The sequence below is a fragment of the Polyodon spathula genome, chromosome 21 (genome assembly GCF_017654505.1).
Source record: "Polyodon spathula isolate WHYD16114869_AA chromosome 21, ASM1765450v1, whole genome shotgun sequence".
NCBI lineage: Eukaryota > Metazoa > Chordata > Actinopteri > Acipenseriformes > Polyodontidae > Polyodon > Polyodon spathula.
Genome location: NC_054554.1, coordinates 6,451,217 through 6,469,087, shown reverse-complemented (window position 1 = coordinate 6,469,087; position 17,871 = coordinate 6,451,217). Strand labels below are relative to the sequence as shown.

The window sequence follows — 17,871 nt, the reverse complement described above, 5'->3', positions numbered from 1 at the left end:
TTCAGGCAGAGGAAATTGGCAGAAGAAACCGAGCCTGCCAAAGATCTTTTGTTTGGGCTTATAAAAACCTGTTTGGCTCATTGTTACAGCACTCCTCTCAAAGAAGGCACGGTGGATATGGACTTCAGTTTATTTTCCCTCTGTTTACTGTCAGGCCATGCATTTAATTTAGAAACTTTTCATATACATTTAAACACATTGGAGTTAGTACATGCATGTTTAGACACAATGCTACACTTTTAATCAGGCGATTAATAAGATGCTTGTGCAACATAAATAAAGCGATCACTAATTGATGTGCTTTCATTAGTTAACTTGAATATTTGCTGCACAGTCATTTTCTAGTTTTAATAACATTTAAAATGAATAAGATGCTGTTTTTAACAGCACTGTGGTGAGATTTCTATAATTATTTGTTTGAATATTGTCAGGAAAATATCAGGAAACATATATGCTTTCTATTTGTATATTTAAATGGTGACCAGACATTGTGTCATTGTTAGCAGGGCCTGCTGAGTAAAATGCATGTAATGAACAGGTCTGCGTTTAGAGAGTTATTTACCGCACCTCTGCCATGGGAGTGCTAATAAACTAATCAGTATAAATTGTATACACTGTAGAGGCCCTTATCAGTGTTCTGTAAGGAAATCTCCCTGCTTGGCTGCAATCTTCAAGGCTCAAATTCTGCTTCCACAGCTCTGACATAAACAGTAACAATACAGCATCTATGATTCCAACACTGGCTTGAAAGCCATATCTGAGGAAGAAACTTGAGCGTTTGAGGCTAGCTAGGAAAGGCAAGCCTATAATTGCTGGGGATGACGTATACTAGTGTAGAGAACCCACATCAAATCAGTTCCAAAATCATGTGCTTGTTTGATGTTAATACAAGAAAACTGATTGAATTCACAGCCATTTTGCAGGGGAAAAAATTACTGCTTTTATAAAATGCTGTATGCTTCATGCTTTAAGATTTGTAATCAAAGGTCGTCATGAGAATGAATTCTTTGTTATGTATGTAGCTTTTTAAAAGCCTCTGGGTGCTAGCTAAAATACAGCATGCATCAATGTTTAATATGTTTGTATTAATATGTAGAAAGAGGTCTTGGGCAGCTGGCCTTTATCGTGTGGCCTTTATTTCTAGGAAATGTATTTCCAAAACAACAATGTTAAGGACTGTTGAGATGTACTGTAACTCCTTACACAGATTGTTCTGTCTCCTTTTTTTTTTTTTTTTCAGTTCACAAGATTCCAGCACATTCCAGTGGAAAGACCAAAATATTTGCCTCCCTTTCTCATGATATTGAAAAGCGTAATCAAGAAACAACAACACAGAAACTCCCTTATATTATGTGTTATGGCAAAGGGCAGGAGATTTTTGCCTTCAATGTTGTGGCTTTGCAATGAAAAGGGTAACTTTGGACAATGTCAGCCTCTTTATTTAATGTAAGCAGCAAACAAACAAATGAACCAATGCTTTGGTAAATTATAAGTGTAGTAATACTTCAGCACCCTCTTCTGAATAGTTTTAGCTGAGCAGTATCTACATTCTCAGGAAGAATTCAAGCACTGCCACACACAAGGGTTGTGTGCAGCTATCACTCCTTCCTCTTAATGAAGCTTTGCCAATTGTGCACTGCCCCCTGGGAACTACCGTCCATGGTCGGCAGTAGAATAGCTTGGACTCAAACCGGTGACCTTCAGGCTATAGGGCGCAGCCTGCACTCCACGCGGAGCGCCTTTACCTGATGCGCTCATCGGAGCCCCCCACCCCCCCCCCACCCAGTTTTTTACTGGTTCTAACCTTCAAACCTAAAAGTGAAACGCACATGGCCACCTCAGTGTGTGTCACTGCCTTCTTTTTTGTTGAGCATTTATTCTCAGGAATCTAGCACTCTCCAGCAGCGCTGAATGTGTTTGGACTTGCTATGAAGCTGTATTGCGGTAATTTCTGTCATAGCCCCTGGGCTCTTATTGGCAATCTTCACCTGAATTTCTGTTCTTCTTTGTAAAGAAAAAGAAATTCCAGTCAGACTGAAGTACAGAAACACTTTTCTCACGTCATCCGCGCAACGCTAACGAGGCTTCTGAGCTGCACTGTCAATCAATCTACCCACAACAGGATTCATGTTAATGTCCAGTCATCTGTCCTGCCGAGAAGGCAGCACTATTCCCTACCTAGATTGAGTAGCTTCAAATTACATTTTCAAAGTTTATTTAACCCATGATCTTTATACAAAAAAGGCACTGACCTTTACTACTATAGAGACACTTTGACTGCTTAACCCAGAGCCTTGGTATTGGAGAAGACATCTGTTTGTGGCCACACTGTCAGTTCCATTGGTGCCATGGCTCAGACACTATCTGAATTCCAATCACATTGTAGCCAGAACTATAAACATTCCTCATCAAATCTAGGCCAATCAAAAAGGAGGCAAACATGTTTTTACAAGTGTCAGAAAAAGACATTTGCCTACTGAAAAAAACTGAATTGGAGAACTGGATAAACAGTTCTGAGCCATTTGTACAGTGGTTAAGACACACTTATGAGACTACAGTAAAGATTTTAAGCAAATCTGTTTTACTGGCAATAGTTCTATATTCCAATTATCACTATTATATTATTGAAGGGACAAATAAAACCGCTTTTTAATATATTTAATATGCAAAGCAACTATTCGTAAGTGATTTTAAATGGGTTTCTTTAGACAGATGCATGAAAAGCCGCTGTGACTAGCCATAGTAATGATGCTATTATACAAAAGAAGTCCAGTTTTTATTTCAGTGTAAGATTCAGATAACAAGTGGAGCTGATGAACCCTAATGGCATACAGAACTATGAGAAAGTAGCTTTCAATCCTTATCCTTAATAAAGACTTTCTTGTGTCAAAATTGTTAATCTGTGAATAACATCCATTTAAAACTAGTGTGCAAAAAAATATCATCATGGTTATTTCATGAATAAAAAAATAAAGCATGAGGTTTGCCCGTTTCTACGATTTAGTTTTGCAGAATTGGTTACAAGTCTTGTTTTTAAAACTCTATTGGACATGACTCCTTTAAGGATATACTGACTTTTTGAACACAAGGCCCATCGTTCCATGCCAGGCCACGATCAAGGACAGTGGTGGGAACTGCTCTCTCCTTATCATGAAGCCTGTAATTAATTGATGAAAACTGCTTTCCCAACTGGCACAGCACTTTTCAAAAAACTTTTCTCAGGTCTGTAATGGATCTATATGCACTCAGACTTCTGTTTATGACAGTGACGTTACAGCAGCATCGCTAAGCGCAGGCGTTGACATGAAACTACAATTACAAGAATAGAAATTGATTACATGAGAGAAGCTTTTAAACATGTCAGATAATAAGGGATTTTTAAATATTTTGTATTAAACTCAAGGCTTGGTTGAAACATAATCAATTATGCAATAATTAATTTATTCAGGATATATTTGAGTTATGTATTAGATATTTATATGATATACATTGTACTATAACTTGATTATGTAAGCTGCTGAATGTTATGCACTTTTAATAGGCAATGTATGACTTTAATGTTGTATTTCTTTATCAAATATTCAATAGGAGGTTATTGCTATGATTTAGAGTAAAATATGGAGATGTATTACAGTTGTCATCAGTGTTTGCCCAGGGAGTGTCAATGGAAATTTGTCTAGTGGCTACATTGAAAATGCAATGCATTTTTTCATGTAAGTTTCACTTAAGTTATAATTATACGTGTTCCTGATAAATACCACTTTTGTCTTTAACGTATGCAGTGCTCTGGGAGAGGAACAGGTAATACCAGTCTTTCCTGATCCTCAATTAAGACTTGCCGGCTCTTGGTATCTCCACAGAAAGCAACAGATCTCTCAACTCAATACAGGTCACATTGGAGTTTTTCTAAAACACCCAACTTCTTTGCATTAGGCTGAGGTCTTGTATTAAACCGTTGAATTACTATGCTTGTCAGGCAGAACAAAAAGTATAATTTCTTTTTTATTGAACCCTTTTATTTAAATGTTTTTTTTTTTAAATGATGCGGTAATGAACAAAATAAATACAAATAAAATATATACTTTCATAGACTCGCTGTTCAAGCAGTAAACAGTCTGAAGCAACTTGAGGAACAAATGACCATTTTTTAAAACCACGCACGAGACAAAGCTTTATGAATAAGGCCATTTAATGCATCAAAACAATAACTGTTTTTATGACCACATGCATTCCGAATGTATCACATGGACAGTTGCCACGTTGAAATAATAAGTCAGATATGAAATGTTCACCCGTAATTCAGCAAAAATGATGCACGCTCCCAGATTAATAAGTATTTGATTAGTTTAGCAGTTTTCCAACCTAATTCCTTGCCTTGTCTGACCCCTCGCAAACAAAATGTAGAGACTAGAACTGGTCAGCACTCATGTGGTGCACCAAACTAAAAAGGGCCTTGCAATTAAAAATAATTACTACAAATGTATTTTTATACATTTAAGGTAAAAAAAAAATGTAAAAGCCACCAGCTGTATGTCTACAGAGGATTACATGTTTATTTAACTTCTAAACAAACAAGCACACAACGACGCAGGAAGCAGACAGGGAAGGGCAAGCCAAGGACAGGTGGGGGCAGGGAGACATCATTGTTTGTATTGCTCTTCGCTTGACTGCATCTTTTTAGGGCTGTTCCAGCAGGTTTTTATCATCAAATGATTTTTGAAATGATTCCTGCAGAAAACAAAATGTTTGACTTTCAGGTGGTTTGGTGGTTATTGATCATGCATTGGCATTACTATGAAGTAAATAAATAAATAAATAAATACATGCAGATAGCTTTCAAGTTACACAGAGCAATAGTTACCCTGTATTCTACATTTCCATCCAAAAAAGAAACTCAGCATCATTTTTGTTAGTGGAGCTCCCTCTTGTGGTCATTTACTGCATAATGCAAAGACCATCACTGTGGGCGGGTTTGATAGCAACCATGTCCACTGCCTTCTGTACAAGTTCTCAGATACTTCCTTCTTCAGCAATGTGATGTTAAGCTCATGGTTAAAAGTAATCATTCTGAGATTGTATTGTTTGTGTAATTCTCATTTACGCTTGTAGATGGGTGTCCATATGACAGCAAAGGTTTAAAAGTGACTGTCATAGCCTTCCAGAACTACACCATTTACGAGGTACAGCAACTCACAGTTTGTGTTGGATTATGTGGTTTTTGAAGACTACCAGGAACTCTTCTCTTAATGTTCTTTGTTTTTTTAAGCATTGCTGAGACTTAAGTGAGGAGAGGAGGACCAACATTCATGTGCAAATCAGTCACAGTGTGCAAATCATGAATGGTCACTGAAGGAACTGCATCATACATTTGAGCCAATATCTCAAAAGAAATACATTAAATAAATGTGCACAATTCATTGTTCATTTCTGTCTCAATTATTGTTTCACGTCCTGATGGAATTTGAACTTTGGGCTTGGGCAACAATAATGATAATGCTAACAATGTCAGTAGAAAGATTATTACCTACTCTTTGGGGTTGCCAAATGGCAGCCACCCAGCTATTAAACTGTTTGTAAATCTTCAGAAAGCTGCAGGCAAGTTTTTTTTTATTTTGATTGGTTACAATTTTCCAGTTTCCAGTACATGCTGTACTTATCTTGCATTTGTCATTGTTCCTGGAATGGATTTTGTCGTCTCCTCCTCATTCCTGGTCCCATTAGGGGTCTGTTGCTGAAGGCCATGTGGTTTTGGACAGCGCTCCTGTTTTCACACTGCACACAATCCCCTCTCCAGGTCAGCGAGTTTCCTAAATTCATGCTTACAGCCTATGGCAGGAGTGCACAAATCAAGTCCTCCAGGCTTTGTATGTCTCATTAAATGACTGATTTAAATGTGTTCAGTGTTCTACTGAGATGTTGTACAGATATGGCAGTTTATCACTATAGAATTAATACATTTTGCTTCATAAAGTCGAATGAAACCTGCTGGTTACATTAACATATAGAATTACATACTGCTTTGTAGTTTTTCATATACTTAACGAAAAAATGACAAAAATTGAAAAATGTGACATTTCAAAATCTTACATGAGATACTGTACTGTTGTGTTAGACTTTTGCGATATCATTTTGTAGTTTCTTTGATTTGAAAATAGAAGATATGTGTGTGTGTGTGTGTGTGTGTGTGTGTGTGTGTGTGTGTATTACTGAATTTTCTTTTTTCTTTTTTTTACATTTTTTATTGTCTCAATTGTAAAATTCATAGCCATAGCTGTAGGTGGCACTGCTGTTGTGCACCCCTAGCCTACAATTTTCTCCATATTGCTGCATGGTCATTTACTGTAATTGTAATCAACTTTTACTGTACTCCCATTATCTGGAGGTAATTCAGAAATGCAAGACTCTCCTAACTGGCAGTGTGAAGTTACTATAATCTCACACACAACTGCTGTTCCACATGGCCACTGGAATCTGTGAGAGGAAAGGGCAGGAAAGGGTTATGATTGAGGAAGAATGTACAGTAGGCCACACGCATGTCTTAACATTACTGCTGCAGTCAGTCTAGACAACAGTTTCAGGGGTGCACAAATAAAGCCTGCGTCAGGCAAAGCATCTAATTGCTGGAATTCCAGGGACAATCCTTCTAAAGAAGTGCTCTTAGCAAAACCGAGGATGCTGTCATTAAGGTGAGACCGAGGGTCCCCATTACTTTGAAGTACTGGATTCATCATTTGTATGAAGCAGGCCCCAGGGCTAGGATGGTGCCACAGTCTGGAAATTCCCTGTCCCTGAATGTATGTCACCCTGAGGTTAATCACAGTTTCATGGGGGAGTCATGTTTGCATTACTGGCTGTTCTTCTTACAGCTGAACTGTACTCCAGTAAACCTTTCCATACCCAGAGAGCTCACAATTTCACAATTGTTGCAGTTGGGGGGAATGTTCTGTCAAGAAAAATAAACAGAAAATGAACTCTTATATTTATGACACAGTACGATATTAAGTATGTTAGTAACATCTAGTTCCCAGTACAGATGTGACTATCCTGTTTGAGCTATCAGATTCATGCTAAAGTGGATCCCCCATTACAGTACATCCACAGCATACATTCCTGTAGTTGAAACCAGACAATCAGGAGCCTGTGTTGTAATTGTCTATTTAGAATATGTGGAAGACCTTCTTATAACAAAACCATATGGTAAAGAAAACGCCCTACCTTATAGAAAAAGTCAAAATACATACATTTTATTTCTCTTGAAATGCTGCATAGTTTCAAATAATTGTTTCAATGTAAACAGATACTATATACTATATATAGAAACTATATATATTTTTTTTACCCTTTGAACTATTTGACTGTTATGTGAATTTTATGGTTTGGGTGAAAAAAAGTGCTACTTAAAAAATTATGTTATATTTTTTCTACTTGCAGAGAACAGAGTAGGTATTTGTTCTTCATTTTGTCCCCAAAAGAGGGGGCAATGAGGTCTGCCAAAACTGGTATCACACTAAATGTTATATTTTAAAATGGACAAATATAATGGAATAAACATGAATTAATCATTTAGAAGACACTTTTATCGAAAGCGAATTACAGAGACTAGGCAGTGAATTATGTGTCACCACTGCTGCTGGAGAGTCACTTGCAACAGGACCTTGGTTTTACAAACAATGCTGAAGGACCTTGTGGCAGAGTGTCCCGTCCCTTTATGTTTATAGTGTTTTCTGTTGTATGTAGTGTGTTCATGTTGGTGTTTATGTATAAAATACACAGGATATAAATATGGGTTGCAAGTGTTTAAAATGTATATTTTGTATTTAGGCACGAGGATTGCACAGCACTTCACATGCAAGTAAAATAATATGTGAGCACGGGGAATTGTACTTTTATTAATTCACATGCATTTGTACCGAGACTCCAATTGATTGATTGATTAGCAATCGAGTCTCGGTACAGCTGCATAAAAGCTGCATGTTTTCACTCACTCTGGGTTGTGTGTTCGGTGAGTGGAAAATGGGTGTGGAGAGGAGAAAGCGAAAGCATTAAGTAAAGTAGATCATAATTTCACTCACCGTGTTTGTCTGCCGTTTGTTAGTGTGTTTTGTTTACTGTTTTGTCGTTTTGTTTGCCTGTTTTGTTTGGCATCAAGTGCCGTGTGCTGTTTTGTTTAAATCTTGGTTTATTAAATACTGAGCACAGCTTGGTTTCACCAAACATCCATGGCTCTGTCTGTCCTCTGTTCTTGTTCTGGGTTTGACATCACCCACTACAGCCATCTTTGTCACAGCCCTCGGTTTAACAAGTACCATGCAATAGGGCTTGTTAAGTTCACAGAACATAATGTTAGACTGGGCTTGTTGTTGCCATGTGAGTTAAGGATGTTATGGTCTGTTTGAGTATGAGATGTCAAATTTCTCAATGTTTTTTTTGGCCACAATTTTGTAAGAGATAAATAAAGCAGTTGTGATCTGGCTGTTAAAAAAAAAACAAAAAAAACAGAATTGTTTTGAAAACTGTCCAAATAGCTTATTTGAGGGCTAAGAATGAAAAATCTGCAAAGAAAGAGCATGACCCTGAAAATTATAAAAAGACTGAGCGCAGCACTCACTCAAGAAGAACCGAGGTTAGAGACGGCAGTATCGTCTCCTTCAAAATGTCATTTCAGTTGGTATTCGTTTTGTTCCTGTTTCTGGTACGTTTAAACATTTTAAAAGGAGTAATGCTCTTACTGTTTTTACTGTCACCTTACTCTAGTATGGTGTTTGCAGTAATTCTGTGAGATTCTCAAATCTTGTGTTTGTGTTGGTGATGTGTCTGTGATACACTTTCCAGTACTAGTTGCCTAACGTAGATACATCTAATGTAGGCTAGATCTGACAAAACATCTTTATTGTATGTAAGTTTACTATAGTAAAAGCAAGTATAATAAAGCATAGACAAAGTGTGGTACAGCATAGGCAGGCATTGTAAAGCTCAGAGAGATATGGTAAATCATAACAAAACATGGCAAGCCATAGTAGATTATGGTACATGGCATGCATGGTAAAAAGCATGGGGGAAACTTTACTGTGGTAAACTTTTACAAGGTTATTGCCAGCAAAACAAAAGGGAGCTTCATCCAAAGAAGGAAAGCCTTAGATAGCACAGGCTCTTACTGCAATAATGACACTATATAATAGTCTATTGTGTTTGTGTGTGTGTGTGTGTGTGTGTGTGTGTGTGTGTATCTATATATATATATATATATATATATATATATATATATAGACATACACAATGTTATATTACTTGCTCTTTAAATAAGGCTGGAGAAGTAACTAAAAAGGATGAACTTTACAGATGTGCTAGATGTGATGGACCCATGCTTTAAAATGTTTAACTTCACCTGGAAAAAATGTCAGTAAATAGTTATAGAATGCTAATACTTGTCTAAAGTGTGACACACACACACACACACACACACACACACACACACACACACACACACACACATAATGGGTCCATGACAATTGGTCCCTGCAATACTTGGTCCTCACGATAATTAGTCCCGATGGCAACTGGTCCCCACAATAATTGGTCCTGGTGACAATTGACCTCCAAAAGATATTCTCCATATGAACATTTGTAGCAATTTGGCCGTGTCAGTCCCTATTTCCTAGAAAATGTACCGCGTCCCAATGCATAGGAAGAAAGTAACGATATTTAACGATAAAAAAAATCATTTCTGCACACGCTTCATTATGTTAAGTTTGGGGGTGATGTATGATGCATACCCCCCCCCTCCCTCCCTCCCTCCCTCCCTCCCTCCACGGAGACGAGCCTCCCGCTGAACAGTTTCTAAATGTTGGCAAATATGTGTATACAGTATATAGTTAAATCGTTTGCATTGTGTAATAGTGATCTTTTAAACTGATTTAGAGTTATTGTTATTCTTGTTATTCTTGTTATATTCTTATTGTTTCTGCATTGGAATTAGACAGCATGGATAATGCCATTGAAATGAGATGATGCTGTTGGTATGTTAGTTGTGTATAAGGTGAACAGCAATGTTAACCATAGTAATGGGTGATATAGTCCTGGTCTATTAGTATTACTCAGTTTGTTTCTTTTGCCATTCCTGATATTTGGTGGCATCTAAAACATAATTGAATTGAATCTAGTGTTTTCTGTTTGTTTGTTTGTTTTTAAAGCATGAAGCATACCCAGAAGCACAGAGAAGTGATGAACTTCATGCTGTGACATTTCCACAGTCGTCTGCTGCAGGTTTGAGGAGGCAAAAGAGAGACTGGGTGATTCCACCTATCAGTGTTTCTGAAAATGAACGGGGCCCATACCCCAAATTTTTGGTTCAGGTATGTGCTTCGATCCATATGTTGTCAGAATTTGAGGTACAACATATAAAAACTTAAATTTTTCGTTTTATTTCAGATTAGTCAATTTTATGCTGCATAAATGGCTTATCTTCAAAAATATATTTATTTTCTTACTAAGTGGCATGTTGTAGATACCGTTTGAGCTGAAACTTCTGTGAGCTTTCTATAGGTGTTCATTTCTTTGTTTTTTTCAGATAAAGTCCCAGAGAGTCAAGGAAATTGCAGTTTTCTACAGCATAACAGGGCCTGGAGCAGATGCACCCCCAGAAGGGCTTTTCACAATTACAAGGACTAGTGGAGAATTGTATGTGACCCAGCCCTTGGATCGGGAGTCTCAATCTCAATATATTGTGAGTTTTCATTTGTCATCTCTTCTGACAAATCAAGCAATCCATCGATTTCTGGTACTTTCTTTTCTTTTCTTTTTTTAATAGCTCATGTCACATGCTGTTGACATTAATGGTGCTACAGTTGAAGATCCTATGGAGATCATAATTAAAATTACTGATCAAAATGATAACAAACCAGAGTTCACGATGAACACCTTTCTTGGCAGAATAAGCGAGGGATCACCAGTAGGTAAGTTTGTGTTCGTGTGTGTGTGTGTGTGTGTGTGTGTAATTGTTATATATATATCTATATATATATATATATATATATATATATATATATATATATATTTTAATGAATTTGCTTTATTTTAACAAGCTACACTTTATAGTACTATTATTCTTGTTTTCAGATGGAATTATTTAGAAAATTGCTTTATTCTTTTATGATTATATTAAGCCTGAAATATTTGTAGATGGAATCAAAGGTGCTGGAAAGTATCTTTTTCCTTCAGCAAATTTACAACATTTGTACAAACACAATAGCATGAAAACTTGATTTCTTAATTTTTAGGAGCTGTAGTTATGAAGGTGACGGCTACAGATAAAGATGACGGACAATGGTATAGTTGGGTATTCCATTCTAAACCAAGAACCTAAAGAACCCCACTCCCCCATGTTTTCCATTAACAAGTCTGGAACCATTAATGTGGTTGCAACTGGGCTGGATAGAGAGGTGAGTGTATACTGACTCTAATTTAAATGTTTAAGTAAACTCAGACTTGTACTATCCAGTCTGAACTCACTTTTCACAATCAGATACCATTCAGTTTTCATAGGAAGGGAATGTTTTGTGTACTTTCAGGATTGTTATCACATATATGTTACAAACAAATAGGGTGCTTGTGGGAGATTGCACTTTTGCCAATGGAGGACAACGTGCACCAACTGGATAGTCAAAAGTTACAGTTCAAAACCAAACGTTTATTTAGATTGTTCTTGATCTTGTAGCCAGGATATTTACAGGGGTGGGGCAAATAAACAAAACACACACTGGCAAAGTGAGTCTGTCCAAGTACCATCAATGGCACTGGCAAGGGATCCAAGGATAGCAGGAGCTGTCTGCCAGGTAGTCCAACCACGAGGTCACTCAGGTAGTTCCATGTAATAATTCTGAAGCAAGGATCAATGTCCTCAGCAAACACTGGTCACAGCACAAAGCCAGGCAGTAAGCAATTTGTATATCTCTCTGTAGAGTGTGGCTCTTCTCTTCTCTTCTGGCATGTTAAAGGTTTTACAATATTTGTTTTTGATGACTATAGGACTACAGTTTCTTTGAATGGTATTTTTGTCTTTTCAGAAAGTATCTGAATATAAATTGATCATCCAGGCTGCAGATTTGGAGGGTCATTGTCTCTCAGCCACTGCCACAGCTGTCATTACTGTAACAGATAAGAACGGCCATGCTTCAGTGAGTTTGTTTAGGTGAATAAAATTAATAATCATAAAAGATCTTTGCTTACTGTGTGACCCTGGGCAAGTTGGCTAGATGGAGCTGTCAGATTATTTAAAGATACAAATACCAGTAGATACTTTCAGAATTGATGAGCATATGAACAAGCAAGGACAATACTTTTTGTGTTGCATCTCTTTGCAATTCTCTTTTTTTTGTATCGCATAGAATAGTCTTGGCTTTCTTTTTATAAGGGTATGTTTAAAACATAAGGAATTAATTTGATGGTGTTATGATAATGCACAATGGGGATAGGAAGATGTGGATATTTTACAAAAGTAGAGGTAGATTTCTGCAAAAGCCAGATCAAAAAGATTCTTGCCTTATGAAAGCAACATTTTAAAATCTAGATTTTTTTTTTTCTTGGTTTTGATTGATCAAAATATTTTCCCTCCTAATCCCATTTCCATGGATTTCAGCCTGCTCTATTGCTTTCTGTTTCAGGCTGCACGGTCAGTCAGGGCTGTGGACACTATGAAAGGCATTCCTGCCAGTAACCTGAGGATCACTGTATTCAAACTAGAGGATTCTGGCTACAAACTGAAACGGAGAGAGATGAGCACAGGGTAAGGTCAATCTTGGGCCGAGTTTCCTTTCGCCACACCCCGCCCATGACATTAATACAGTATGTCCGGGTTTGTTTATAACATGTCTTTGTTCATGCCACAAATATTTAAATGTGCTATTAATAAGATATCAATCAGATACTGTAGCTGCCCTAACCCATTTGAAGGTACTGCACGGTATTCTATAGCTTTAAGCAAGGCCGTACAGAGTCATTACAGGGCTAATCCCTTTCTAACAGGTGAGCTGGGTGCTTTCTTCCGCCTTAAGATATTTAGTATTTTGTAATATATATATATATATACACACACACACACACACACACACATACATATATATATATATATATATATATATATATATATATATATATATATATATATATATATATATATATATGTAGAAAAACAAGCCAAAATTTGGACAAATATGCATATGTACTACGCTACTGTGTCCCAATGCTTTTTGTAGGGTGGTGTACAATTACGTTTGTGGTCTGATGGTAGCTGCATCATTAATATTAGCATGTAAATGAAAGACAACCACTCCAAGCTGCAGAAAAAAATAATTATCATCCCACATGGTCTGTGCTTGCAGGCTGACTAGCGCTGAGGGACAGTTTGCCATCTCAAACTCTCTTCCCTCCCCGGGAGAGTACGTGGTGCGGATGGAGAGTGGAGCTTACTGGAAACAGCAAGAGAAGAGCTTCTTTCACCTGTATGTGGAGGTAAAGAAGAAACTGGGAAATACCTGCCTGTGTTTGGTTTGAGTCATGAATTCCAATAGGCCATATTCACATGGCTTAAAGGGCTTATTTAATTTCCTTTCTGTTTTTAATATGCTATTTTCCAGTGCTGTTTTTGCTGAGATTGATCATTATTTAATAGACTTTCCCGCTAATGCCCTTTGTAGCAGCCCCTGCGGCTGACCGATAACCCTTTTGTAAAAACCCAATTTCTGAAATGACCACAAATGACCACTAGAGGCAGCGGTTATTTTTTATCCCCTTCTAAAACTGTGATTTTGTATTGAGATTTTCCATTTATTCACAGTTGGCTGAATTGCAGAATGGGTTGAAATTGTAGTAGCAGTTAAATATTAGGACAATGTATATGAAAACTGATAAGATCCCACAGAACACAATGCTGACCCTTACGCTATGTTTCGTTTACTTGTTTCAGAGTACCTTCACTGTTGCAGATTCACATCAGAGGTATTGCATCTCTGCTTTCCTAGCCCCCTTTGCTTACAGCACTTATGAAGCATGCTAAAACAGATGTTTTTAAATACTGTTTTTTTTAATTCTACTTTAAACTAATGTAATCTGATATGATGAGCCACACTTACAGTTGGATTTAAAAAACAATAAAATAAATATTTGAACTATGTTCAGTTCTTTGTGTATATAATGGTACTTTGTTACACGTTTCTAAAAGACTGTAAAAGTGTGCAGGAGTCCGCTTGAGACCGCAAGAGAGAGTTGGAGGGTTTTTGATTGCAAATGCCGACAAAGGCACCTAGGTTTTATTATTTACATTCACAGAAACTCTCCAAGTGCAGTACCTTGCACTACCAGAAAGTCAAAGCCAATGAGAATCAAAATACCAAAAAAAAAAAAACCCTCCCACAAACCCTGTTCAGCTCCTGTCCAGCTCAGATACATAAGTCCATACTATGGACTGGTGTTGGGTTTTTGGTTGAAGCCAGTGTCAAGACCAAGATTATCTTCTAGCCAAAGCTGGTGTCAAGTGCAGGAGTGAAAACACTGGGCAAATTCAATGGCAGTGTTTTTTTTTTTTTAATGCTTTTAAATTGCATAAACAAGAAAACAAACAAATGTAGCTGTACTGACTGGATTTGAAAATAGTTATCAGTATGAGAATTACATGTGACCAGGATGCAACACGCAATCCTGAAGGACCTCAGACTCAAGATATTCAACGCAGGATACCCGAAGCCAGGGTTGAGTAAATGTCCTCAAGTCAGCTTTGAGGACTCCAAGACTGCTACATGGACTAACTATGGCAAGATACAGACTGGCAAGCCTTTTACAGATACTAAATATTTAAGAATACATTAAAAAATATATTCCACTATATTTAATATATTTTAAATACAAGTCTGGTATCTGATTGTATTACTTCACCATGCATACAGTGCTAACTGGGGCCGAGCAGCCATACACACTGAAGCTGGACTGGACACTTTTTCCATGCGAGATACTTTAAACAAGAGTTGCTGCAAACTAATCTGCTATACCTATTGTTATAGACACATGTGAAACAGAAGACCAAGAGTCTGAAGGAGACTCATTCTTCTATTTCTTAGCTTGATATATGTAAAATGGCAACCCATTTATACTGCTAAACTAATAGATGTTGTTGGCTTTGACTAAAAAGGGAGATATTACCAAAGAAAGCAGTCCTTTTTACACACTCTCCAAGTGCTCTACAGAGATAATACAAACCTCTGGTGATACTAAGAAAAAGGTAACAGATCACTTTGGTGTGGATCTTGGTTTATGTAAGGAGATACATGGGAATGAAATGACAGATGTGGCATCTAAACCTGCATTGGATAGAGAAGATGTTTACATTAAAATTACTCTGGGGAAAAATGTTATTGAAAGTTATATTAATATCAATAAAAAAAAAGAAAGTTTGGCAGACTAGACGAGAGTCATGGGAAAATAGGGCAGTGTGACAAAGTGCACGCCCCTGTGTCTATTTTTCTGTTATATGTTGAGTGTGGTGTGTTAAATGTTGGTGTATAGGCATTGGTACACGGGATATAAACGGGTCTGTATTTCACGTGTGTTTAAAAATGTATAATTGTATTTAGGCAGGGGATTGTACATCACTTCACGTGCATTTAAAGTAGTTAATATGTGAGCACGAGGCTGCACATAATTCATGTGCTGGGATTCAAGTGAATAATTAATTGGTAATTGAATCCCAGCACAATAGTATATATAGATGCACGTTATACTCACTCGGGGTTGGGTGTTCGGTGAGTAGGGAAAAGAAGAAGAAGAAGAAGAAGAAGAAGAAGAAGAAGAAGAAGAAGAAGAAGAAGAAGAAGAAATTTGTTTAGTACGATTTGTTTAGTATAGTCCGTTTTGTATGTCTTTATTTTGGCGTAAAGTGCCGTGTCCTGCTTTGTATCTGTGTAAACCGTTTTATTTTCAATAAACCGGCGCAAGCAAGTGTCCCCATCATTTCACTTCATTTGTTTTGTCTCTATGTATTCCCTTGCTGGTTCTAACGTCACCCACTCCGGCCGTCTTTGTGACAGACAGATAAACAGAGATGCCAAGAGTTGACTGTTCCAAAGAAAGATTTCCAACTGGGAGACGGTCGTTGCTTAAGGCAAGGTCTCTCATTTCTGGTCCATGGGGACAACAACAACGATCCAGGTTTTTAATCCAACCAGCACTTCACAGTTTATTTTAAAATGTACACTGCTTAATATTGCATATGAAGCATATGAAACACTTCATGTAATATTTTCACATGCAGGTTATTAATATGATACAAATTACTACAACGACTACTACTACTACTACTACTACTACTAATAATAATAATAATAATAATAATAATAATAAATAAATAAATAAATAAATAAATAAATAAACGAATAAATTTTTGCCGTGTACACAGCAAAGTGACACTGTATACCGGCTTAAGTTTCACAAGCTATTGTAAAGTGCATTTCACGAACTTTTGATGATAAAACTACTTGCCGGAACGTAAATATTTGCTGTTAAATAACGTTGTGTTAATAATAATAATAATAATAATAATAATAATAATAATAATAATAATAATAATAATAATAATAATAATAATAATAATAAATATCATCATCAGTGATATGTTAGTTGTCAGTGTAAGTCTGTGCTCTGTTGCTAACTCTTTCTCTTTGACTTGTTCATTTGATCAGGGCGATTAACGATCCACAGCATCCACTGTCACTGGAAGAATTAAACGTAGTTGAACAAGTGCGAGTTCGGGTAAGTGTTGTTGTATTTAATTTATAACCTTTTCGCTTACTGTAAAACACCAGTGTTCTGAACTAGCTGTAGAGTACAGTCCTTCTGAAATGTCAGTACTGTTTTTGCGATTTAAACTTTTGATCTGGCAGGTGTTACAAGCGTATTATCCTCACCCCAGTATTCAGTCCAAAACAGGCGTAACTAGATGATGTTTCTGGCTGTTTCCGTTTCAACTGTGCAGCTTGCGAAAACGCCATTTAAAACCGATCACTTCATGACCTCTGCTCTAAAAACAGTAAACGATTATTCATTAGCCGCTTGCCAGGTACCCCAGAAGATTTACAAAATAGATTAGTTTAAGAGTGTAGAAAACAATGACTTGAAGTTTACAGTAAATGAATTTGAAATGGACCTGAACCAGCACAACCAGCGCGCTGTTTGATTTTATAGAACTGAATATGAAGACTTGACAATACAACCTAGAGCAACCTATTCTCTCAGTGCAACCTAGTAGGTAGAAAAGATCGCAGTTTGCAAAATGCGTTTAATTTCTCATTCCTTCTCTAGGTGAGTGATGATGACAGCGCAGTGTCAGTGGAGTTCACTTCCACAATCCCTCACTGCAGCATGGCCACCCTGATTACAGTAAGTAAAGTCTATTAAAGTAAAGCTGCTTCGATCTTTACCTGAGAGGTTCACGGTGGGCGTGTTTTTAAAAAATAAGCAGTGTCAGACCTCTTGCGTAATAAATATCCTCAACAGATAATTGTCCCCTTTTCAAATATGCCTATTATTTTATTGGATAAGCAGTCTCACAAGTGAAGGTGTACGCCAAAATATTATCCATGCATTTCTAAAAGTCCACTGCTTCCTGCCTGAGAATAATGTATACAACATATTTATAACTTGATTACAAGTTTAACAGCTGATTTAACATGGTGAATGGATATACAGAGATATTCAGTGGCGTGGTTAACAGTAATTGTTTTTATTATTGTTATCGCTAGTAATTTGTTTATGACTTTTATTTCGATTGATGTGGACGTTACTCCTGGTGTCCACGCCTCTGAACAAGCAGGTGAGTAGTTATTTATT

At 37.0% G+C, this 17,871-nt stretch overlaps 1 protein-coding gene across 1 annotated transcript; it reads left to right on the top strand.

Moving 5' to 3' along the window:
- The first annotated feature begins 10,859 nt into the window (after positions 1-10,859).
- LOC121296329 (B-cadherin-like) lies at positions 10,860-14,165 on the top strand. The gene is made up of 6 exons (XM_041221753.1): positions 10,860-10,952; positions 11,277-11,438; positions 12,063-12,173; positions 12,660-12,781; positions 13,377-13,506; positions 13,961-14,165. The coding sequence occupies exons 2-6, from the start codon at positions 11,313-11,315 to the stop codon at positions 14,048-14,050; spliced, it is 579 nt and encodes a 192-aa protein (XP_041077687.1). The 5' UTR covers positions 10,860-10,952; positions 11,277-11,312; the 3' UTR covers positions 14,051-14,165.
- Positions 14,166-17,871: the final 3,706 nt, after the last annotated feature.

Bases quoted from the DNA above. Each gene is read 5' to 3' on its own strand.
- LOC121296329 (XM_041221753.1), top strand. From the start codon at position 11,313: ATGACGGACAATGGTATAGTTGGGTATTCCATTCTAAACCAAGAACCT. The intron at 12,782-13,376 runs GTAAGGTCAATC...CTGTGCTTGCAG, and splicing joins CGGAGAGAGATGAGCACAGG to GCTGACTAGCGCTGAGGGAC. The intron at 13,507-13,960 runs GTAAAGAAGAAA...TACTTGTTTCAG, and splicing joins TCTTTCACCTGTATGTGGAG to AGTACCTTCACTGTTGCAGA.